The 25,956-nt window shown below is 39.0% G+C and overlaps 2 protein-coding genes across 5 annotated transcripts; one reads left to right on the top strand and one right to left on the bottom strand.

Annotated features, from left to right (window-relative positions):
- Window positions 1-386: 386 nt before the first annotated feature.
- Window positions 387-16,955, top strand: LOC114292084 (integral membrane protein (Protein of unknown function DUF92, transmembrane)). 2 transcript variants are annotated; one of them, XM_082870317.1, is made up of 6 exons: window positions 387-789; window positions 895-1,008; window positions 2,244-2,466; window positions 3,331-3,579; window positions 15,406-15,568; window positions 16,662-16,955. In XM_082870317.1, exons 1-5 carry the CDS (start codon window positions 644-646, stop codon window positions 15,535-15,537), a joined length of 864 nt encoding a protein of 287 aa, XP_082726443.1. In that variant the 5' UTR covers window positions 387-643; the 3' UTR covers window positions 15,538-15,568; window positions 16,662-16,955. The 2 variants fall into 2 exon arrangements, with proteins under 2 accessions (XP_082726443.1, XP_028091797.2); XM_028235996.2 differs by lacking the exon at window positions 16,662-16,955 and adding an exon at window positions 15,698-16,011 and having other exon boundaries at window positions 418-789.
- Window positions 16,956-17,860: 905 nt separating this feature from the next.
- On the bottom strand, window positions 17,861-24,767 carry LOC114292063 (serine/threonine protein phosphatase 2A 57 kDa regulatory subunit B' kappa isoform). 3 transcript variants are annotated; one of them, XM_028235972.2, is made up of 4 exons: window positions 24,472-24,767; window positions 23,745-23,810; window positions 21,737-22,930; window positions 17,861-18,722 (listed from the first exon to the last, which is right to left on the bottom strand). In XM_028235972.2, exons 3-4 carry the CDS (start codon window positions 22,898-22,900, stop codon window positions 18,360-18,362), a joined length of 1,527 nt encoding a protein of 508 aa, XP_028091773.1. In that variant the 5' UTR covers window positions 22,901-22,930; window positions 23,745-23,810; window positions 24,472-24,767; the 3' UTR covers window positions 17,861-18,359. The 3 variants fall into 3 exon arrangements, with proteins under 3 accessions (XP_028091773.1, XP_082726442.1, XP_028091779.1); XM_082870316.1 differs by having other exon boundaries at window positions 23,745-23,787; window positions 24,470-24,563; XM_028235978.2 differs by lacking the exon at window positions 23,745-23,810 and having other exon boundaries at window positions 24,472-24,744.
- Between the last annotated feature and the right edge of the window lie 1,189 nt (window positions 24,768-25,956).

Below are 25,956 nucleotides of genomic sequence, written 5' to 3' on the forward strand. Positions count from 1 at the left end.
ATACATATTTTTTTCTATACTTTTTTAATCAAAAAGTCAAATAGTACACTTATATAACACATCCCACACAACCCCATGTGTCTGAATCAATTTTGTATAAATATTTTATTTTCTTACCATTCATTTTATTTTCATACAAAATTTATCTAAACATATAATTTTCGTTATCCGATTAATTTAATTTTTTAAAAGAATAACATCCTCAATAAAAATTAAAATATAAATAATTAAAATAGAATCTAAAAATTACACCACATGACCCTACATTATTAAATTTAGAAAGTGAATGGTAAAAGTACAAATATTACAATAGCCAACTCACGTGACAGACAGATGTGTAACATGGGTGTGTTCACATAAGGGAGGATCCTCACCTTTCTTTCTCTATTTCTCTCTTCCCTTAAAATTTGATGGTCCAGATCATTCCAAAAAAATTAATTTTTAATTTTTAATTTTTTTTAATCAAGTGATTTGGGCCGTTAGATTATTTTTAGATGAGGAGTTAAGCAGAGAACAAGAATCCTTGCTCGTGTTGACATATGTGTGGCAAAAAATTCAGCATTGCGGTCTTCAGCTTCCGATCACTGACTGTTCAGTGTTCAGAGCAGAGAGTAGAGAGTGTGTGTGAGCGTGATAGTTGAACATGGAAACAACTCTGGTCCAACCTGCAATCGCTGTGTTGCTTTCATCTGCAATCGCCATCAGAGCTTTCAAAAGGAACTCTCTTAACCTCTCTGGCGCTTTTCTAGGGTTTATCGTCATGTTCATTCACATCGCAGTCAATTACAGGTCTCTCTCTCTCTCTCTATATATATATATATGGATTCTCGTATGTATATATGCATTTGTGAATGTGTGAAGAATGACCAAAGCTCAAATTAATTGAATTTTTAGGTTGGGAGCGATGTTGCTAGTTTTCTTCTTCACTTCGTCGAAGCTCACGAAGGTCGGGGTGGAGAGAAAACGAAGCATCGACGCTGATTTCAAAGAGGGAGGTCAACGCAATTGGTAATTTTTTGATTGATATGTGGATTAAAGTTTCAATTAATTGATTATCACGTGTGTTTGTGTTTCTGTGTGTTTATATATGTGTATCTCTCTATCCATGTATGTGTTACAGACGAAACGATGCGATTTTCTTGAGAATTCAAAGTGCAGATAAAGAAAAATAAAAATAAAAATTTAAGTTTGTAATATAGCAGGCAGAGCTTGAGCCAGGTTGTTAATTTTTTGAAAAATTGCTAAAGCTTGTAAGAAGAGTCTTAAAAATATGTGTTAAAGCACTAGTATCTTCGAGATTGTGGGAGAATTGGTATCTAGGGTTCTTATTCTGCCTTAATTTTGTAAAATGCTTATAGATGCACTCGTAATCTATGATTCAAGCATTTTTGTCGTGGAAGGATTGGTGTATAGAGTTCTTATACTAGCTTAATTTTGTAAAATAGTTTTTAGAGTTTTTCACACACTGTGATTCAAGCGTTTTGTGAAACTTTGGTTTCATAATAAACAAATAAAAAAAATTTTAAAAAATAAATAAAAAATCTCACAAAACAAATAAAAATTTTTTAAAAAATAAATAAAAAATCTCACAACCTGAAATTATAGGGCGGTCTTTCTGAAATCCTAAGGAGATGTTGTATATTAGTATTGTTTGTCTTGTCAAATAAAATAGGCAGCGAACATAATCAGCTATAAGTTTTCAAGTTTTTCTTGGTTGATCTTACTGAGCAGAAACCAAAGCTCAACACACTATGCTTTGAATAAAATTAGAGTATGTATTCTAATAAAAATTACATAGCCTTAAGCAGTTGCACCATGTTATAAATTTTATGACTCATACTTCTGTTAAATTCTTACACTATACGAGCTGAAACTTGGAATACATGCAATGCAAATCCGAAAATCATAATAGTGCATTTAATCATACATAATTGGGTAATATTTATTCTGTATTCCATGGATAAAGTTGTTGAGAAGATTCTAGTGGCAATTTGGATTGCTTATGCTTGTGGTTGTGGCCATGGAAAATTATAGATAATCCAGGCATCACCTTGCTATAAACATATATCCATTTTCCAAACCTTCTCTGCCTTTCCTTGCTGCTGGCAGACTATTGTAGTCAACCTAAATCAGAATTGACCAGCATGCATACTATAATAGCTATGCTCTGGAGCTTTTGGCAAAGTTGTATTCAAGTATTGTTGCTGACCTTTGGTGAATTGTTCCATATTCTTTCTTTTCAGGATACAAGTTCTCTCCAACAGTGGCATTGCTACCCTTCTGGTCTTGATTGTTTGGATGATGACAAGATCGCAAGACAAGTGTTTGGACTCCAAAGAATCTCAACTTCTAACATCTCTAATTGGTGGTGTCATTGGTCACTATTCCTGCTGCAATGGGGACACATGGTCGTCAGAGCTTGGGATACTTAGTGATGCGCAGCCTCAATTAATCACAACCTTAAAGGTGGTTAATTCCTTCTCTTTATATTGTTTTCTATTCTTGGTCACTCCAAATTCACATCCAGTTGACATGAGAAAAACACTTGCCTTTTAGGATATTCTAGAGTGATTTTTAATTTAATGAATGGGGCCAGGACGTAGCTGCATTAGTTCTGCTCTCTCCTGGTGCCGTATATTTTTAGGCTTGTTTTTCCTGTAATCTAATCTTATCTAACTACTATGTTGAAGCATTAACTTAGGCCAAGTTTGGCATCTACTAAATAATATAAAAAGTTAAAAAGTCACTATCATATTTAAGTCACATTATCTTATTTAAATCATATCACCTCTTTAACACATCACATCAAACCCAACCCAAACCCAACCCATATAAACCAATAAGTCAAAAAGTACACTTTTTTAGAACATCCCAAACCAACCCTTACTGTTTCACTCTCCTGAGCTTTTGATGCATTCTACTCAACCTCACAGTTTAGCTACAGCATGAGTCAGAATATGATTAAATGTAGTAAATATTAAATATTTCATATATCTCAATAGAGAGAAGGATGTTTGTACCTTTTATATGAGTTTTCCATTATGTTTGTTGCATACTGCATAAATACCTTTTCAAAAATCTTACTACTGCTGAATGGCATCTCATAATTTCTTCTTCTTCTTCTTCTTTTTTTTTGAAAAGTTGCCTCTCATAATGTTTTACTAACTCTCTTGCATTCACCCTCTTAACCTCTTCCCATGTTGTCCAGAGCTTCTCTCTTTCCCTTTTCTTTTATTCTTAAAACAATTAACTAATCATCCATTTTGGTATTTCACTTACAAGCTCAATGCCATGTGTGTGGATTCTATTTGTTTTCTTCCTTGTTATCAGCCAGTTCGGCGGGGTACAAATGGTGGTGTGACAAAAGCAGGACTCCTAGCAGCTGCTGCAGCAGGCAGCATCATTGGACTGACATTCGTTCTCATAGGCTTTTTCACAACAAGATGCGCTTATGACGTGGCTCTGAAGCAGCTACTAGTAATACCTATTTCTGCTTTGGCGGGGCTTTGTGGAAGTGTCATAGACTCTCTGTTGGGAGCAACACTGCAGTTCAGTGGATTCTGCAGTGTCCGTAACAAAGTAAGTTTCACATATTATTTGAGATAATTATGACCAGATGAGCTTTTACAAATTGATTGATCTTTACCTGGCTCTTTTGCTTCTTATGCCTTGGCTTTTCCAATTCCAACCAACATTCCCCTTTAACTTTTGAATATCTATGAACACATCCTGTTTGGTTGAGTTTTCAAAACTCTTGTCTGTTTCTTTTCCTTGTTTCTTTATTTTTATTTTTATTCTTCCTTTAAAAATAACTAGTTAGACGAAAATAAATACCAAAAAAATAGTTTCAAATTTTCAAAAAATATTTACGCACTAGTTTCTATTTTTGAAAAAGCAAATGGCAAACAGATTTTGAAAACTCAACCAAGTAAGGTGCTAATTTCTACCTTTGAACTCAGCTATTTGGTCATTATTGGTAAAGAATGCTTGAAAATACTCTGGTTTCTTTGGAGAATATTCTTATGATAATTGCTTTGAAAAACTTGTAAGAAATTGAAATGCATTAATGAATGATTTGATTAATTCTTATGCTTTTTACACCTTCAATTCATATGCAAACCTTAGAAAATAAAAAACTTGGCTGCAAACTGAAGAAGTTAGAAATGCTACACAGTTCTTGTTTTTCATTTTTTTTGTGATAAGTAAGCAAATATTATTAAGAAAGCATTAAGACAATGCAACCAATACAAGAAAACCACCCAGAAAGGGGAACCAATAAAACAAGGGCTAACCAATCACTGCATCTAAAAAATCTAAAAACACAAATAAATCCGGATCTATCCTACCCTCTAACCAACTATACAAAATTAGAAAAAGACGACTTTGTAACTAAGAGACGCTATGAGAAACCTCTAAGAAGGTACGTCTATTCCTTTCCAACCAAAGCAATCACATCACGCAAAACGGAGCCAACAACCAAGCTTGGCGCTGCCGCTGGCCAAGACGAACGCCCCGCCAAGCCCAAAGGAATTCAAACACCCCTTATGGTTGAACCCAAGCAAGACCAAAAAGTGAACAAACGAAGCTTCACAAACACGAAGCCACTGAGTAATGAAGAAACAAATGGTTCACTAACTCCGCATCCTCGCAACACATACAACACCGATTCACAAGGATGTGCCCCCGCCGCATCAAATTATCCAAAGTAAGTGTTAAGTGTTAGGGGTAGTTTGGTCTTTATGTATTATTCTTATTAGTATAAGTAGTTGTGTGTAAGGGGGAAACCCTAAGTTTTGAATCAATAATCTACAGCAGCTTTCTCTTGTTCTATTCCTCCTTCTTCTTCTTCTTCTTCTTCTTCTTCTCATCTATACATTTAACATGGTATCAGAGCACTATCTTCCTCCTTGAAGATTGTTCCTTAGAGCCCCATATTGTTCCTGGTACGTCTGTTATAGCCAGAAAAAAAATAAAATAAATAAAAAAAAAAAAAAATTAAAAAAAAAAAAAAAAAAAATTTTTTACAGTATGCTCGAAATTTAATGGGTAATCACCCTATAATCTCATTTTGATTGTTTGGTCATTATTGATTGAATTTTCTAATTTTTTTTATTTTTCGTCAAAATTGGGTGATTTTTCGAAAATCACTGTTTGACCCTCTTTTTTCTGGTTTTGTCCCTTCTTCTCCTATCCTTGGGAGCCGACTGGAACCCTAGGGGGGTTTGTTGTCCCTGGTTTGATGTATTTTGGCCCTATCTTGGATTTTTATCGCTGTTTAGATGCTTTGCTTCGGTTTTCTGACTTGTAGTTGATCTGGTTGCTCTGTTCTGGGCTTCTTTTGGACTGTTTTAGCCTTAAAAGGTGTTTGGTGTGCTGGTTGGGTGATTTGTGAATTTGTTTGATATCCGGCTTGTGTTTTTTGCACCCTCTTTTCTCATCTCATGGCTGACAGCTTGGGTCAGGACTCTAAGGGCAAGGAGGAGAGTGGACTGAGTCGTGGTCTGACTCTTGGTGATAGTCCTTCTCTCCAGATTAGTCCGGTCAAACTTAATGGTCTTAATTACTTGATTTGGTCCCGCTCCTGTAGTCTTGCGATTGCCGCCCGGCGTTTGACTGGCTATATTACTGGTAGTAGTACCCAGCCACCTACTGAGGATAGTACTTTATCTGCTCAATGGATTTCTGAGAATGCTTTAGTTATGACCTGGCTCATCAATTCTATGGAGCCTACCATTAGTCGGACTTTTCTCTTGATGGATACTGCTCACAAGATCTGGATAGCTGCCTCTCAAATGTATTCTCAACAAGGGAATGATGCACAGGCCTATGAATTGCGTAAGACGATTAGGGGTTTGGATTAGAAGGATCGCTCTCTGGCAGTCTACTATGCTGAGTTGAGTGGTTTGTGGCAAGAGCTAGATTTCTACCAGAGTTTCCAGCCAGTTTGCTCCAAGGATGCCACTATGTTTCAGCAGGCTGTGGAGAAGGAGCGGGTGTATGACTTTCTTGCTGGTCTGAATTTGGAGTATGATCAGATACGGGTTCAGGTGTTGGGTCGCTCTCCGTTTCCTACATTGCGTGAGGCTTATGCCCTGGTTCAGCAGGAGGAGAGTCGTCGCAGTGCTATGGTGCATGCTCCTGTTCTGGATCGGTCAGCGATGGTTGTCGGCCCCAAGTCACGTGATACTCCACCTTTTCTGCCTCCAGGTGGTGGTAAGGGTCCATTGGTTGATCGGGACCGGTTGAAGTGTGAGTATTGTGGGAAAGATAGACATGATAAAGAACACTGTTGGAAGTTGCATGGCCGCCCTACTCGAGGCCGTGGTCGTGGTGGTGGTGTTCGTCCTCAAGCACATGTTTCTGAGACTACTGCTAGTGCCTCGAATGATGCTAGTTCTCTTTCCCCGGATGAGCTTCACACTCTCAGACGTTTGATGGCTCGACTTGATTCTTCATCTGCCTTAGCTCCTTCCTCTTCTGCCTCTTCCAACTTTGCTCACACAGGTATTTCTGCTAGTGCCCTCAGTGTTTCTTCGTCGTCTCCTTGGATCATTGATTCCGGTGCTACCGATCACATGACGGGTACTTCTAGTTTTTTCCATTCTTATTCACCTAGTTCTGGGCGAGATAAGGTTAGAGTGGCTGATGGCACTTTATCTTCTATCTCCGGCAAGGGTTCTGTTCGTTGCACCTCTTTACTTTCGCTTTCATCTGTTCTTCATGTTCCTAATTTTTCAACTAACTTACTTTCTGTTAGTAGCCTTACTACTGCTCTCAATTGCTCTGTAACCTTTTTTCCGACTCATTGTGTCTTTCAGGAACTGGCTACGGGGAAAATGATTGGCAGTGGTAGAGCACAAAGTGGTCTGTACTTTCTGGATGCCATGCCTGCCTCACCTTTGTCCTCTCAGGCTCTGCAATGCTCTTCTGGCTCCTCCCTTCGTCTCCTTCATCAGTGGCATCGCCGTTTGGGGCATCCTTCCTTTAGCATTTTAGAGAAACTTTTTCCTTTATTAGTTCGTGATTGTCCTAGGAATAACTTTGTTTGTGATGCTTGTGAGCTTGCTAAGCATAAACGTACTTGTTATCCTTCAATTAATAAAAGAAGTACTTTTCCTTTTATGCTTATTCATACCGATGTGTGGGGTCCTTCCCCTGTTGTTTCTACCTCTGGTTATCGATGGTTTGTCACATTCATTGATTGTTATTCCCGTGTGACTTGGCTTTATTTACTTCGCACAAAAAATGAAGTTTTCTCATGCTTCAAAAGTTTTCATAAAATGGTATCCAATCTCTTCAATGCTACTATCAAAATTCTTAGGAGTGACAATGGGACTGAGTATGTTGATGGCGCTTTCCGGGCATACCTCGACGACCATGGCATTCTTTATCAGACTAGTTGTGTTGGCACTCCTGAACAGAATGGAGTTGCTGAACGTAAGAATGGCCATCTACTTGAGGTTGCTCGCTCTCTCTTGTTTACCATGAACGTTCCTAAGTCCTTTTGGGGGGATGCGGTTCTTACCGCGGCTTATCTTATTAACCGTATGCCCTCTAGTGTCCTCCACTTCCAAATTCCTCTTGAGCTTCTTCCTGTGACGTATCCCACTTCTTCTCTTCCGCCTCGAGTTTTTGGTAGTGTCTGTTTTGTTCATCTTCACCCTCGGCCTCGTGGGAAGCTTGATCCTAAGGCTGTCCGGTGTGTCTTTCTTGGTTATTCTGCTACTCAGAAAGGCTACAAATGCTATGACCCTCACTCTCATAGGTTGTATGTTAGTATGGATGTCACCTTCCGTGAATCTGAGTCTTTTTTTCCTGGTCCTCCGCCATCTCCTCAGGGGGAGCGTGGTATCGATGAGATTGCGGATGAGACGGCATCATATCAGCATGAGTTGTCTTTTTTCCTTCCTCCTCAACGGGCTGTTATTTGTACCCAAACATATGGAATAGATTATCAAGAAACTTTTGCCCCGGTAGCAAAGATGAATTCCATTCGAACTATTCTGTCATGTGCGGCTAATTTGGGATGGTCTCTACAACAACTAGATGTGAAGAATGCTTTTCTTCATGGGGATTTGGAGGAGGAGGTATATATGGATGTACCTTCAAGATTCTCATCTCAGTCTACAGTTGGAAAGGTTTGTAGATTAAAGAAGGCTTTGTACGGTTTGAAACAATCTCCTAGAACCTGGTTTGGTAGATTCCTCAAGGCAATGGTGGGATTTGGATATCAGCAAAGCAATGCGGATCACACCTTGTTTGTCAAACGCAATGTACATAAGGTAACAGTGCTTATTGTATACGTGGATGACATAGTTGTGACAGGTAATGATGAGGAGGAGGTGACCCATCTCAAGATGCAGTTAGCCAAGGAGTTTGAGATAAAAGAACTTGGTCCATTGAGATACTTCCTTGGGATTGAAGTTGCTAGATCTGACAAAGGCATCTTTATTTCTCAAAGGAAGTACATTCTAGATCTTCTTGAAGAAACGGGCATGTTGGGCTGCAGACCAACTGATTCACCAATTGAGACTAATCATCATCTTTGTAGTGGAATTGGTGAGCTTGTGGAGAAGGAAAGGTACCAAAGACTTGTGGGAAGACTGATATATCTCTCTCATACTCGTCCAGATATTGCCTATGCAGTTGGAATAGTGAGTCAGTTTATGCATGATCCTCGTGTACCTCATTTGGATGCAGTCTATCGCATTTTGAGGTACCTTAAATCTGCCCCTGGAAAAGGAATTTTGTTCTCTAATCATGGTCACTTGAGGTTGGAAGCATTCACCGATGCAGATTGGGCAGGCTCTATAGATGACCGACGCTCTACATCTGGTTATTGTGCTTTTGTAGGGGGAAATCTAGTTACATGGCGTAGTAAGAAGCAGGGGGTCGTTTCTAGATCTAGTGCTGAAGCTGAATACAGGGCTATGGCACATGGAACATGTGAACTAATGTGGCTTCAATCTTTGTTGAGTGATATAGGGCTTGATTGGAGTGGTCCCATGACTTTGTATTGCGACAACAAGGCTGCTATTAGTATTGCACACAATCCTGTTCAACATGACCGGACTAAGCATATTGAGATTGACAGACATTTCATTAAGGAGAAATTGAATAAGGGTGTGATTTGTATGCCTTTTGTTAAGTCTGAAGATCAACTGGCGGATGTTTTTACTAAGGGTCTTAGTAGTAAAGTCTTTCACTCTATTTGTTGCAAGTTGGGCATGAGAAACATCTTTGCACCAACTTGAGGGGGAGTGTTAAGTGTTAGGGGTAGTTTGGTCTTTATGTATTATTCTTATTAGTATAAGTAGTTGTGTGTAAGGGGGAAACCCTAAGTTTTGAATCAATAATCTACAGCAGCTTTCTCTTGTTCTATTCCTCCTTCTTCTTCTTCTTCTTCTTCTTCTTCTCATCTATACATTTAACAGTAAGATTCCGACCTAAAGCTACCGTCCACATGAAAAAGGCAACCTTAGTCGGAACCCCTAGAACCCAAACACTTGCCTAAGGGAAGACCCAACCAGCATCTCCCATCAACCCCTGATAAAATGATGCTAGTGTGAACCGCCCCTTTGCCCCCAACCTAATCCACACCAATATATCGGGGCCCACCCCAACCGTTCCCAAACCATATAAACAACCCCACAACTCCACCAGCTGAGCAACTTCCCAATCATGAACCTCCCGCCGTAACTTAATATCCCAAACCACCACACCTCCACCATCCAAATAGGAAGCCACCAATGCATCTTGATCTAACGCAATATTAAAAATCAAAGGGAAACGGGTCTCCAACACAAACCCCCCACACCACATATCTTTCCAAACCGCACCCTACTCCCCTCCCTCACCTTAAACCCTATCCACTTCCAAAACTCTACCCTTCCCAACCAAATCCCTTTTCATAACCCACACCTATAAGTACAGGTCACAGATCCAGAAACCCAGCCCCCTCTTCCCAGCCCATATTTAGACGCCACCACCTGCCGCCACAATCTGTGAGGCTCCAAAGCAAAACACCAGAGCCACTTCCCTAACATGGCTCGATTAAAAGTCACCAACCGCCGTACCCCTAGCCCTCCAGCTTGCTTGGGTTGACAAACCTAACCCCAATCAACCAAATGATACTTAAAATCATAACCACCAGTCCCCCACAAGAAATCCCTCTGAAGTTTTTCTAACCGATGCGCCACTGACACTGGAATAACATAGACCGACATGAAATAAGTGGGGATACTACTCAACACACTCTTAAGGAAAGTCAACCGGCCGCCTTTTGAAAGATAATGGCACTTCCAACTTGCCAGACGACGTTGGACCCAATCCACAACTCCATTCCACACCCTCTTGGCCTTAAAAGAAGCCCTTAAAGGCAAACCCAAATAAGACACTAGCAAAACCGAAACCTTGCACCCCAATACTGCAGCCATAACAGGTAACCTAGTAACCGCCCCCACTGGAATAAGCTCCGACTTCCGCAAGTTAACACGAAGGCCCGAAACCACCTCAAAACAAAGCAAAACACATTGCAGATAACAAACCTGCACTGCTTTCGCATCACAAAAGATCAAAGCATCATCCGCATATAACAAATGCGAAACCCCCAAAGGAGCCCCCGCCAATGAACCCACAACGAAACCTTCCAATAAACCTTCGCGCACAGCTTTATCCAACAATCTACTCAATGCCTCCATCACTAAGATAAATAGCAGGGGGGACAAAGGATCCCCTTGCCGAAGACCTTGATATGTTTGAAAGAAACCCGCCGGAGTCCCATTAATCAACACCGACATCCGCATAGTCGAGATACAGAATTTGATCCACTGACACCAAGTCGCCCCGAAGCCCATACGATCCAGTACATACAAGAGGAACTCCCAATTAACATTATCATACGCCTTCTCAATATCTAATTTGCAAATCAAACCAGGACGCCCCTGACGAATCCAAGAATCCTCACATTCATTGGCAACCAATACTGCATCTAAGATCTGCCTCCCTCCAACAAACGCATTCTGAGACTCTAACACTACAGTTGATAAAAATCCTCGAAGACGATTTGCCAACACTTTAGCCAATAGCTTATACACACTCCCTAATAAACTAATAGGCCTAAAATCCCGAATATCGTCAGCCCCTCCTTTCTTAGGAATCAAAGCCAAAAACGTTGCATTGAAACTCTTCTCAAAATGCCCAAACAGCAGGAAATCCCCCAAAGTTGCCATGATATCACCCTTAACCACGCTCAAACAATGTTGGAAAAAAGCCATAGTAAAACCATCCGGACTTGGGGCTTTATTCCTGCTCATAGCCCGCAAAGCTCCAAACACCTCCTCTTCTGTAAAAGCTCGCTCCAACTTCTCCCGATCTTCTCCCAGAATCGTATCAAACTGAACACCTTCCAGGCCTGGCCGCCAAACCCCCTCTTGTGGCCGGAATAAATGCTGATAGAAGCCCACAACCCCCTCCCTAATATCTCCATCTGTGTGCAACTCCCGACCATCCACCCACAACCTGCTAATCTGATTAACTCTTCGATGAGCATTAGCCATACGGTGAAAGAATTTTGTATTTCGATCCCCATCCTTTAACCACAAACATCTAGACTTTTGATGAAAACAAACCTCCTCCATACGGGATAAACAAACAAAATCCTGTCTAGCCGCCTCCTTATGAATACCGGCCTCAGTAGACAGCCCATCTTGTGCCTCCAAATCATCCAAGGATTGAAGTAAAGACACCACCGCAACTTTTTGGCCCTCTAGCCGACCAAACACTTCCTTATTCCAATTTTTTAAGGCAGCCTTCAACATCTTCAATTTTTGAGCCAACACACAACTAGGAGAACCACGAACCACGTAGCTATTCCACCAACCACGAATCAACTCTAGAAAACTCTCTTGTTGCAACCACATATTCTCAAAACGAAATGGCGTAGGACCACGTCGGATCCCCCCACTATCCAACAAAATGGGCCAATGATCAGACACAGGTCGAGGTAAACGAAGCTGAACCACCTCAGAAAAGTGCTCCTCCCAGCCCACAGTAACCAAGAACCGATCAATTCGAGACAAACTCTGGCCATTTGACCATGTGAGGCTACCCTCCTAGATAGGTAAATTAACCAACTGTAAATCATCAATGAAAGAATAGAAAACCCGTATTGCCCCCGAACTCCTCGCATTCCCCGCCTTCTCCGATGGCCAACGAACAACATTAAAATCAACCCCTACACACCAGGGGACATCCCAGCGAAAGGCTATGTTCTTCATCTCCTCCAAAAACAAACCCCGCTCTGAATCCTGCAAAGGCTCATATACCCCAGTAAAACCCCACCGAAAATTATCATCCACACAACGGAACAAACATGAGACAGAAAATCCTCCTATCTCCTCCTCCTCCCTCGCCACTACCCTTTTATCCCAACAGAGAAGAACCCCACCTACCGTACCTAACGAGGGCAAAAAGGTCCACTCCACAAACCTCCCCCCCAACACCTCGCGAATCAGCTCCACTCCCACCACTTCCATCTTTGTCTCTTGTAAACATACAATGTCCGGTTTGGCACTCCGCAACACTACCTTCATCGCCACTCTCTTATCCTTATCATTCAACCCCCGTACATTCCACGATACAATTTTTAACTTCATTTCAATAACAATGGGCCCCTCCGATCCCTCCTTACACCCCGTTCTACATTCCTCACACCATGATCATATTTCACAAAACATTCCAAATTTTTAAGCTCCTGATTTCCTTTAGAAGGGGGGTCACCAATGACCAAGACACCCCTAGACTAGGAGTCTCTTGCCTCCATAAAGCCTCCACTACCGCAAAAAGTCGCATTGCCTCATCTTCGTGGCCTTCAAATGAGAAGCCCAAACAACAACTAACTTCACTAATCCGATCCAACACCCACTGGGACACAACTTCAGCCGAAGGGACTTCTTCCCCCGATAATCCCCCAATATCCTCAAACCTCAGTTTTTGTTTGAAACAAGTGACCAATTCACTATCCAACACTGCTAAGGGCTGCAGCTCCAAGGCCTGCGACTGTCCCGCACTCTCGTGCCCTTCCCCACCAACTGGGACATCGCAAGACATCTCTAACACCAACTGGGACTATCGCTCAACCGACTCTGAGGCCGCCAACTGAGAAGTATCTCTTTTCGACGCCACTAGCAGTCGCGACCCTTGTTCATCCGCAGATGGTGCATCGCGAGGCATCTCTAGCTCCGATTGGGACTGTCGATCATCTAACTCTGAGGCCACCGACTGTGATGTGCCACTCTCCGACGCCTCTACCAGTCGCGATCCTTGTTCATCAGTAGATGTGACACGGTGGACCACTAACTCCAGTCCGGACGACGACACAGATCCTAGCCGATGACCCCCTGCCTCTAACGAAGGCACCCGACCCGACCCGACTCGACTCACTTGGATGTAGGTGACAGGAAGCCCTACAACCTATCCCACCCTCAAACTGACCCACAACAGGGTTTGCAAGACTATTGGGCTGCTCAGAGAAGTCCAAATCACCACCCCCTATTAGACTTGAAAAGCCACCCCCTTGTGGGCTTGACTGATAAGCCACAGACCTCACCCCCTTAACCACTTGGGCCCCCTGATGAGTCCCCTTATTTTTGGACACAACCCACCTACGTTGGCCCACCTCTCCATTACCAAGTACCTGGGCTTGTCTCCAGCCCAACTGCCCTCTCTTAGACCACCTTGGATGACCCACCGATGCCCCCACATGCTGGGTAATATTACCTTGAAAACCCATAGGTCTCGCCTCTCTCCTAAATCTTTGCAGATATTCATTTACCCCAATCTCGGCTGAAAATCCTGCCCTAGTTGCCCAAAATTCGTCGTTTCCATATTCGGCCCAGAATCCCCATCTTTCTCGGTCGCCGGCGCCCACAGTTCCACCCCCGGATCAGCTTCAACCCAAACTGGCAGTGAAAATTGTCACATCCCCCACCGGAAAGAGAATCGCGAAGGCGTAAACTCTGAGCATCAAACACGAATCCGAATGGAACCTAGATCCACCGACGACTCATCCGCCTCGATGAAGCCACCATAACGATCGCCGATGAAACGAAACACTGCCTCCCCACGGAGATGAATAGGCAGACCCATCAACCGAATCCACACACTCTTCTCAGGCCGCGAAGTCTTTTCCGAAGTACAGAGAGCTAGTGGTGACCACCACTCCAATAATAAATCACCCCTTCACTATCCACCGCCGTCGCAATAGCGTTTCCACCTCACTTCTGCTGGACAAAACGAACAAGAAGGCTTTATCCCCCAAAGGTCGTACGTCCACCTTCCCCGAATGCTTTCACCATCGTCCAACCCAATCAGAGATGGTTGCGAAACTCAAACCCTTGCCCCCCAAACCCCCCATCTCACCCACTAGCGACCTATCCAAGATTCGGAACCAATCCACCTCCACCTCAGAGCAAGCAACCCCTACGGACTCACATTCGGCGACGGAAGTGGATGAAAGCTTCCTGACTCCAATGGGTTGTGAGGCCTTCGCAACGCATAACCCAAAGCCATCGAGAACCAACGCCACCCCTTCCCAGCCATCACCGAACACAGACACAGGTATGTAGACTTGTTCGCGTCGCTGCCCTGTGGTAACCACAATTTGAAAAGATGTCCCCCCACCTTCCTCACCTCGTACCCAGACCGCTGTAGTCCGACTACCCCCACTAAGACGGCCCCAAAACTTTAGGCTACTGGGTTCCTTAGATGCTAACCTCATCCTGCCCACCATCCATCGAACTTCCGAACCATTCAGCACCACCGCCCGTCGTAACCCCTTCCCCCTCTCAACAATCGATAGCCGGCACTTACCATCCGCTCCGTCCGACTCCTCCTCAAACTCAAACTACCGGCCACCAAGAAACAAAATCCGCCGGCGTGGCCCAACTTCTTTCCTTACTGGGAACATTATCACGATTGTTGCTCTTCTGCTTACTTGAAGATAGTTTACGACGCCTAGATTGAATTTTATTAAATCTTTCAATTTCTTGTTGAAATGAAGAAATGTCTTACTCAAATTCCCAATAACATTCATCATAGGGAAGCTCTTTCCATTTAACAAAATACTCCTTTGCACATGTATGTTTTTGGGTATAAATGTATACATATGCTGAGTCTTGTATGGATGCTGCACATATCATTGGATTTACTCTCAAAATATAACAATCCTAATGTGATTGTATTTCTTCTACTCAAAAAGGGCAAACCTATTAGGTGGCCTACACCAACTCAACAATATGAACCGGTTAAGTGCAAGATATATAAATAACTTTCTGCAAAAATATAAACTTAATGAAGTCATAAGAGAAATGAAACGTGCCGCCTTACATTATCTATCTTTTGCAGGTTGTTGGAAAACCGGGGCCAACAGTAAAGAGGATTTCAGGTCTTAGCATACTAGACAACAATGGTGTGAACCTCGTGTCGATATTGCTGACCACTGTGTTGACTTCGGTTGCCTGTTTATATGTGTTCTGAAACACATTCATTTTACTGAATGATCTTCCAAGTAAGAGATCATATAGTTGGATTATTTGCATTTTTGCAAGCAATGTGTACTACGTTGTATACTTTTATTCTCGTAAGTTTGACAGTTTTGGTGATTCTAACCTATTTCTCAACGAAGTACTATGTGAAGGATTAGGTGGTATGGTTAGATAAAATAAGCCCTTCTGGATGGAGTTGACAAAGGAGAGCAGCCCCTTGTTCTTGCAAAGTCCATTCCCTCATGCTCTGAAACTCCTTCAATAGGATTGCAAGCGAACCGAGTTGTTCATAAATAGTTTGGGCTTAGCTTGTTTAAAGCTAGTTTGAGCTTGGCTAGCTTGCTAAAGAAACGAGTTCAATTTAAATTTTTATGCTCATTTAGTAATCAAGTTGAGCTCAAGTAGACCTAAGCTCCGCTCGAATAAGCTTGTGAACATAATTATATATAAAATAATGTTTAGTCTTTATGATATGTCAAATATATTTTTATTAGTTTATTCTATTCTTTTATCTATTATTGGTGTTTGTACAAATTTAGTTACATATTTGATTAATGGAATTCATTAATAATATCATTATTATTTTATATTTTGTTCATAATCTTATCTCTCTTTTCCCCCTCTTAATGTGCATATTACTTTATGGTTTTTCCCTTTCAAACTTAGCTCATTTATGTAGTTGAGTTGACTCGAGCTGAGCTCAACTTCCTCAAATAGTTGATGAGCCAAGCTCTAGTTCAATTTCTGAAGCTTGACAAATTTTCCGCGAACTGAGCTTGAACAGTCCAAAGCTCGGTTTGGCTCATTGGCAGAGTCATATCCTTCACTTTGGTTGAACAAAAAAGGTTCGATCTTGTTCAACTATTGCATGGTCAAAACTATAATCTTAAGAATACTTAAATTAAAGCCATATTATGAGACCGCTAGGGTCTTAAGCTGCATGTATGATTCATAGAAGTCTGGGCAATTTGTCAGTTACCTTTATTTCCATTTGTAGGAATGCACTTCCAACAGTCTGGTTAATAGGAAAATGCTTAGAAAGCTCGCACTGCACTTCTATTTCTTCTTTGCTATTTCAAACATTTTTGAGTCTGAACCATATTATTGATCTTGTAGATGGTTCCCATCTGGGCAATCTATGCTCCAAATGTGGTGACAAGTTGTTTGGATGATTTTAGGTGCAGTCATTCACCAGTTTATTTGTAAACCATTTTGTGCTCACTTTCTTGATGGTATGTGCATCCATACTTTAAAGAGGCAAGTAGTAGGTCTCTGAATTCTAGATAGGAGTGTAAATGAGTAAAATTGAGTTGAGTAATAAATAGTTCAAATTTGATTTCAAAATTTCAAAAATGTGTTTGAGGTGGGTGTATTTATCTTTTGAGCTAATTTCAAATGAGTTTTAATTAAGTTCCAGTAGCTTGTTTTTGTAGAGTGCATATAAAGCTCAGAAAGTTTCAAAATATGACTTGTTTACTTGATGAGTTGAACACTATTTGAATTCAACTTTGTTAGTTGAACACTAATAAAGATTGTGTCCTCTATCACACAGGTGGAATTTACCTTTTCTGACATGTCAGAGAGCTATGAATTTATAAATTTTTCTTCAAATGGTATTTAAAATTTGATTGTCAAACATTATTAAATTTTTACATGTTTGCAAAGAGAGTAATGACAGTGCTGCCGTTTTGCATAAGAAAAAGTGTGGTAACTCAGACAATTCTTGAAAAAAATTGGCTCATCGCTGAATTGATTTTCAAATTCATTGAACAGTCTGGACAGGAAGATTGTGACACACCTATATTAATGACAAATAAAAAATTCAATTTTGGACATACACTTGCACAAATACATAGCCAAAATTAGAATTTTTGTTTGTCAATAATGCCAACGTGTCACAATCTTATTCCTTAACAGAACCTGATATTTGTGTTTTAGCTAATTTATGGAGGCAATTACAACAAAATCATCTACAACAGGTTCTTTCAACTCCCCACTTAAGGTGTTGATACAATTTATCCCTATATGCAGAGAGTTACCGTAGCTCCTCTAAATTTCTAAAATTATTATTTTATTCATAATTTAAATTAAAAATGACGAACAAAAATAAAATTTATATAGAATAGAAAAATTATAAGGAGTATTGAGGACCGTCGCAAAAAGCCACCAATGCGGTGTTTGTATGTTGAATTTGTAGAAGCAAGAGAAAATAAGAAGAAAAAAGTGAACAAAAAATGTCACTTCTACTTCATTAACTTACTCTTTACAAATCTTTCATCAAATTCAAGGTCCAAACAATCCAAACACAAACTATGTGATCCAAACAAGCAACAGTTGAGGTACAATTCACAACCATACCAAGTCAAGAAAAAAACATCATTTTGCTCAACACAGATACAAACCCAACAGACAAGAAAAAAAAAAACTGTTGCAGACTATCACCATCTTCATACCTGCTTGACTTGTTGCAGACTATTAAAGCATACAAACAAGAAAAAAGACTGCATAAACAAACAGCCTTCAAATAAGGATTTCGATGGCATCGATGTGGGATTGCCCCATGAATGGGCCGGCCATTCTTCCCTATAAAAAGCCAATACAAACCCTCAAGGCAGCAGCGCCGCCACTGCTCAACCAAGCTTCTATTGAACCCCATACATCAAATAATACCCACCCTAATTGACATCCTAAATATATCCATATTTCAATAACAAGATCATAAATTGCAATAAAAGCTGCAACCTCTATGATTTTTCACATTCAATATCAATACCGTTGTCACAGGCTCGCAATGAAAAGCTTCTAGTCAAGTTATCAGCAGGTAACAGCACAGGCTGCAGGTTTTATCAGACCCGAAACGTTACTACGGGCAACGGAAAATTGAAAATCAGCAGCGGTTTCAAGGCGCTCCCATGTCAATCGTCGCCTCTCAGCTGCGACCCTGGACTTCGAATCTTCTTCGGCAAACTTGCCTTGGCAGGCGAGCACGAGCTCTTCGTCCATCTCATAGAACATTTTCCGCACATTTTGTGTCAGGTTGAGAACCGCTTGGTTCCAGTGGTTTTGGGTGTTCCGCTCCAGAGCTGAGAAGATGATAGGGAAAATCACTTGCCGGTGAGGCATGATGAGATTGAGGATGTGGTCGTTGTTCCATAAGAAGTGTGCTCGTTCAGCTACCTGAAAATGATTGGAAAAAGAGGATAATAAGCACATGATTTTCAGTCAATACACCAAACCAGCCTGACACGAGACGCCTGACACGTGCGATGCCAGCCTTGAGCATACTCAATACCTGACTTGATCAAGATATGATGAGAGAGAGAGAGAGAGAGAGAGAGAGAGAGATCAACAATTAAAAAATAAAGTTTTTGTGTCCCTGGAAATTACAGGTAGGGAAGAACGGTCCACAATTCCCCTACTGTTTTGCGGTGCAAGTGCTGCTCCATTTCTACAAGCACAACTTCAGAAACGGCGGAGCTCTTTAGGGTGCTTTCAGGCTCATAACTACATGACTACTGTAACTAGAAAACACTAATACCCTAGCAAATTATGTTTTGGAATGCACGTTCCAAAACATGGTACTTTTATTCCAAAACGATATATTTAGCGATCTAAAGCGATTCCAAATATTTTTTTTTCCAATATTTTTCCTAAAGAGTTCCTTAGAAATAAAAAATCAAATATAATGAATTAAAATCTATTTGACATAACAAATGTTAAAAATGAGTTCTAATACTTGCAGAGAAATGTGGTGTTACATGACTAATTTAGAGGGGAAAAAACCTATATTTTATTATATCTCTAATCGTTAAAAAAAAATTTATTCCAGAAGTTTCTTAAATTCTTATAGTTTACTCTATACAAGTCTACTCTTCCCGTTCTGCGTACTGGAACAATTCACATTCTAGGTCACATAGTATGTCACACACATTTAGAGTATGAGAGAGATGGTATTTGGATGCTAGATTGGCACCAAAAATGACATCCAAGCTGTGTCACCAACATGATTTACACAACAGAAATTGCAGGTCTACTGTACCATTTATCATGTAATCTCAGATATCTCTGACAGCATTAACAAGATATGCTGAATATGAGGGAATGTTATAAAACTACATAATCTATTTGAAAGTCTTATTCTGCTATGTGTTCTACCCACGTGTCATATCTTTACCCCGTACCATCCAGAATAAAAAGAACCTGTGATCTTCAGTTAATCTCTCCTTTCAAGCAGCTTGATATAAGCAAATGGTATAACAGATTAAGGAGGTTATAACACAATCCATAGGGTTGCAATATAAGACTTTTGCTGATTTTCTTCTTATCACACACCCCAAAGATGTAGGAAAGTCACTCCATTGCTAAGAAGTTCAGACACAGACAACAACACAGACACGGAAATGGAAATCTTTAATAAATGCAGGACACAACATGCCAGGGTTACTTGCAAAATATATAATTTTATATATGTATCATATATTTAAATTTTAAATATTTATTCTCTTGAAATTCATGAATTTTGGGTATGATACTCCAAGGAAATAATAATAATAATGGGGCACCACATGTCCCTAGCGCATCACTTCCTCTAGCTTGTCCGGAGCCAGTCCAACACGTACATGACCTCCAAAAAGGTGATCGTGCTTCATAGCTCCTTGTGATTCTTTTATAAAAATGATGTCAGTGGAAGAATCTTCTGTCTTGAAGATACCAATTTAACAGCATAGTTGGCTTAAAAAAGTTCATGCCAGATGTAAAGAAAATTGATTCCAATATTGGAGCTTGGCATGGCATCCCACCCCATCAAGGGAGCCCAACTTCAATACTATTGTTGTCTGCCTATTTTCAGTGCAATTCAAAGTAAGAAGTATGTGCACACAGTTACTACAAGAACATGTAAATTTCAATTTAAGAATAAATACTTTTTTCGGAGTTCTATTTATGTCTGGTAATGAACAACTTTTTATTACACCAACCAAGATATTCAAGGAGCTTCAATTTAAGAATAAATACTTCTGCCTACGTTCTATCCTCTTCTTGCACCAAGTTTGTTGGTGTATGTGCTTATGATGTGGACAAAAAAGGTGTCGGATGAGGAAAAAATCAAGCACATTTGGAAACTAAGATTTTTAGAAATTATATCAATATTAGACTATTAGGGCGGATTTAATTATTTGGAGAGTTTTATATTTTAGAAACTCTTAATTAGGGTTTTTTGGATGCCTATAATTAGACCGTTATGTATTAGGTTTATTCAGCTTTGAATATATGAATTGAATTGAGAGAATTTAGTTTTGAGTAATGCGAATTTCTTTTTCTTTTTCGGGTTTATTCATTTTTTGTCACATTATTTCTATTCTCCAGCCATCCTACATTAGCTTGTCTGTGTGTATGTACACACTGCATGTACGTGCATGTGTCCTGCATTTGTGCATCCCATGATATATAGCAACAGAGATACTTTCAGGCCTCATCTTTGTTAAGAAGGGGCAGTGTGGTTACATTTCCATTGTCTGCAATAAAACCAATCGCTTCCCAGTCAACATGCCACTTGTTTTCCTATTACTATTATTCCCCTATTAGTTGCATGATAAAAACCAATCAAGCAATGTAACATATAATTTCATTTCTACAAATGTAACTAGATGCCTCAAAAAGTCGAACATATTCATATCAAATGTTGAATTTTGTTAATGCATCTTTTTGGCTCAAATCATGGAGTTTCCAAGGCAGGGTTACCCCAGTTAGGGCTACCCCAATCTGTGTTTACATGAACTCTTATATTTCCCCAACGCACCAGTGTCCACCGGATATATATACAAGGGTAAGGGTGTAAGAAATACGTGTCTGACACCTATACCCAATTGGGTCCTCTAAATTTTATGTTTGAAGAAGAAGAAGAAGAAGAAACTCACATTTTCTACCCAAAAAACTTGTATAGCCTCACATGGATAAGAGATATAAGTTCCATATTTTTTCCTAAATTCTATTTAATTTCTAGTGCATTTTACATAATTTATAACATCTCATCCAAAAATATTATACAATGTGCAACATATTTAAGTGCTCAAAATGCATCTCCATACCCATATCCAACTTTTGGATACATATCCCAACATCCTATGATTCAAATTTATGAAGGTCACAAGCAACCTACACAGTAAAAAGTAAACAGAAAATACAAGAATTACCTGGAAATGGGAGCTGTTGAGGCAGCATCCTATACGGCGGAATAATGGGACCATGATATTTTCGAACTCGGTCGTGTTAATTTTTTCCAAGATCTCTTCCAACTCGCTCAAGAACATCAACTCCTTCTGGCTACTTCTTACTGGCCAGTATTTCAACAACCCCTTAATCACCGTACTGGCCAACCTTGGCTCCTTTTCTACAAACTGTACAATGCAATATGTTAATTGCTGATGATAAATACCCACTGATTTAGGTTTGTGCAGAGGAATCAGAGCCCTCCATAGAAACATCTTGTGCTCCTCCTTCAACGGTATAGCAAATCCGGTAATTACACTCCCAAAAATCTCCAACAACTCGGCAATTCCATTATGACGCTCGGTTTCAAAAACAAAACGGTAAATAATATTGCTCACGGACTTTCGAATATGAGGCCTGTGCACCATGAACTTCGCATACACTCGATGCAGAATAGTTTTCAAACAATCTCGTTCTCTTGGGTCCTCCGAGTCAAACAGGTCAAGTAATCTTGAAATAAAAGAATGGTCTATAAACTTTTTTGCTACCTTTACATCAAGAGAATTATAACTTATAAATCCAAGGAGTAGGTCATAAACAAGTTGTAAATGTGACCAAGCAGGATCGAATGTTGGTTCGTCATCTTCAGTTTCGCCACGAGCAGAATAAGACCGGCACTTGGGTGGAAAATCTCTAAATAGATTAATCGCACACATTTTACACATTGAAGCAATTGCGGGTTCCGTAAATTTTGCAGATCCAGATGCAACAAAATCAACAAGTTCTACCAGTGTTTGACATTTAAGATCTTTCTCTGCACAGTTCTTATCAGAGTTGTTGAAATCATACGTTGAACAACATAGGTTTAACTTGCTGACAAACAGGTTTTGCTTCTCTGAATTTGAAACATCTTTGAAAGACACATGGGGCTCCATCATTTCCACTGCAGCAGCGTTGCTTGATGGAAAAATTGCTGAAGACATTCGTTTGACAACATTCAATCGAGCCGACACAACATTGCAACTGTTGGTAAATTGGATTCCATTTCCCAAGTTGGCAGTATTGTTACCAGAATTACTCCCAGTGGAATCTAATGAATCTGCTTTTGATGACTTCCGTGGGAGTTTTCCCAGAATTTGCTTGAGCATGGTAGCAATGCTCTTCAGGTAAGAGAAAACCTAAGCCAATACGAAAGTCAATTTATAATGCAAAATTTAGGGGGATAATGAAATGTAGCGATAAATTAATACAAACAAGAATTTTATTAGTACATGGCCAGCAAGAGGATATACATATATTCTTCATATCATAGCATGCAAAACGGTACTTTAAGACATGCATGCACAATTTACGCGTTCATCAATCCTCAAGAAATAAACCATAGATAGAGAAGGAAATTATTGAAACAACCCATAGCAAGGACAGTTCAGGCAGCTACAAATAGTATGTATATTACAATTAAGTGTCAGTATAACCATTATTTGCTTAGGTTTTCAATTTTTATTGCTTTTGAAAGCAAATTTCTGTGTATTTTTGTTCAAAAAAGCAAGAAAGTACTTTTAAATGCTTCCTAAGAAGAACCTAAAGAGGAAATCATGATCACAATCCCAAAAAAAAACAAAACAACAAAGTGATGCGAAAAACAGTCAAGTAGTGATGGAATCGTATTAGAGTCCAACATTATTCATTGGATTCTTGCAGTAAAACAAACATAATAAACTTTGCGAGCAAATAAAAATAGATAAAAATAAATTCCAATTTCTATTTTTCGAACCCATTTTCAGGATGAAATGCTTCATGTGCCACTATTTGTTCAGCTAATGTTCTGCAAAATGTTTAACTAAACACAGACACACAAAGATTGGCATATTTACACATCAATTTCAACCCTTTTGGCCTCATTCATTCAGCATCAACAATATTTCTTTTCCAGATTTCATTTTCATTCAAAAACAAACAAAACAATTTAAAGGAACAATTAAGATAACCTACAGTCAAATTTGGCTCGGTACTGACAACGCCAAGCAACCAGAACACAGAGATCACAGTTTTAACAACCTGAAGAGTCATTCAATACACAAATAAGCATACAATTTACGTAATCCATACATACATATATAGATATCACAGGAATTGGTCGTTAAAGCTACAGATCTGGGACAAGAATGGGAAGAAGATGAGAAATGAAGAAGGATCTACCACTTGAACAACACAAACACCAAAACCCACATTACTAGTAAACCAAAATTACCAAATTAAAACCAAAAAACACCCGGTTCAGTCCTATTGGAGACTGATCAAGAAAACCCACATTAGTAATGAACCAAAATTACCAAATAAAAAAGAAAAAGAAAAAAAAATTAGTTCCTAAATTACCAAATTAAAACAAAAAACACTCAGTTTAGTCCCAATTAGAGACAAGTCAAGAAAACCCACATTACTAGTGAACCAAAATTACCAAATCAAAACAAAAAAAACACCAAGTTTTAGTCCCCAGTGGAGACTAATCAAGAAAACCCACATCACTAATGAAGCAAAAATACCAAATCAAAACAAAACAGACAAAAAACAGCCAATTTAATCCCCATTAGTATGTATACAATTCTGAAAATGCAAATAATCCCTTAGAAGATGAAAATCAAATTGGGTAAACTCAACTGACTCCAGATTTGTATGAAGAAAACCTAGAGAGAGAGAGAGAGAGAGAGAGAGAGAGTACCTGCGTGTTGGTGGTAGAAGTGGGAGTGATGAGATTTTTGTTGGGTAGCTGAGCTTAGCTTAGCTTAAGCAAGTTACAGAGATGGAGATTGGGAGTGAAGAATGTGAATGGGTAAGTCATCAATTGCGTTGTTTGCTTTAGATCGAAGGCGTAATGATGAATCTTGGAGGGAGCCCCATTTGAGAAAATACGTATAGCATCGAATGTATTTTGTATTGATTGATGATGATGATGATGATAATGACGACGATGATAGTGATACAAAAATGTGGGTTGTTGCTGTTGTTTGTTTGTTTGATATGAATCGATTTTTTTAATGATTTAAATAAATATATTTTTTAATTTAAATAAATATATTCATCTAAATAAATGCATTTAAATATATTCATCTAAATAAATGCATTAATATTAATCATGTCAAATGACTCATAATTGTATCAAAAATGTTAGAGATTTTAAAAATTCTATTAAAAATTTTACAAAATATCTCATATGGGGTGGGACTCACATGGAATCACATTGTGTGGATCCCACACAAATATAAAATATTTAATAAAATTTTTAATAAAATATTTAAAGTTTCTAAGATTACACTAAGTGTATTGATGGATTAGTAGTACTAGTCTTCTCGATTGAAGTGCGACATAGGTGGTATCTTTTTCACCGGATGGAGATAGTTTTCTTTGCAATAATTCTTTGTACTACTTGCTTTTTCCTTTAAAAAAATAAATAAATTACACCCACCTTTAAAATATATTAGGGTAGCCCATTCGAGTGCTTAAAATATAAATTTTAATTTTAAATTAATAATATATATTTTTATATTATTTAAGTAATGAAAATATTTTTTAGTAAGTTAGATAAGTGATTCTAGGGTTAAGTCTTGTATTTTTCTTTTAATTACTATTTTTTATTTTTATATTTTTTAAATAGAAAAATTAACACTTAGCTCAAGAAAAGAACGTCACTTCATAAAACAAGATAATAAAATTCATGAACATCAAGTAAAGTATTCACTTTTAATAATAGTATAGTATATATATATAATAAATTTGACAGTTTTAATATAATTAAATTTATTTTTTAAGTAAGATTATGGATCGTAATTAATGTAAATAGTATAAAAATAAATAAAGTAAAATATATGATTTTTTTTATCCATGTAATTAATAAATTATTGGTGAAAAGATATGAAAGTTATATGAATCAAAATTTTAAAAGAGCCTAATGTAATTATATTACAAATTATGAGATTTATTGTATATATATATATATATATATTTTATTTTAAAGAAAGTTAATATAATTTATCAAAAACAAAAACAAAAACAAAAACAAAAACACAAAAGAAAAAGAAGAAAACAAATAAATCATTGTACTAGTTGCGTTAATTGTATATTGTCTGTCATCAACCGAAAGTAACAACACCACCGGCGGTGGTGGCCTAGTGGAGAAAGCAACTCGTCTCCACAAGCATGACTCAGG

The sequence above is a fragment of the Camellia sinensis genome, chromosome 5 (assembly GCF_055761805.1).
Source record: "Camellia sinensis isolate YWXY chromosome 5, ASM5576180v1, whole genome shotgun sequence".
Lineage (NCBI taxonomy): Eukaryota > Viridiplantae > Streptophyta > Magnoliopsida > Ericales > Theaceae > Camellia > Camellia sinensis.

Excerpts from the sequence above, each read along its gene's own strand:
- LOC114292084 (XM_082870317.1), top strand. The coding sequence starts at position 644 with ATGGAAACAACTCTGGTCCAACCTGCAATCGCTGTGTTGCTTTCATCT. Across the intron at positions 2,467-3,330 it reads AATTAATCACAACCTTAAAG|CCAGTTCGGCGGGGTACAAA; the intron begins GTGGTTAATTCC and ends CCTTGTTATCAG. Across the intron at positions 3,580-15,405 it reads TCTGCAGTGTCCGTAACAAA|GTTGTTGGAAAACCGGGGCC; the intron begins GTAAGTTTCACA and ends TATCTTTTGCAG.
- LOC114292063 (XM_028235972.2), bottom strand. The coding sequence starts at position 22,900 with ATGCTCAAGCAAATTCTGGGAAAACTCCCACGGAAGTCATCAAAAGCA. Across the intron at positions 18,723-21,736 it reads TCAACAGCTCCCATTTCCAG|GTAGCTGAACGAGCACACTT; the intron begins GTAATTCTTGTA and ends AATCATTTTCAG.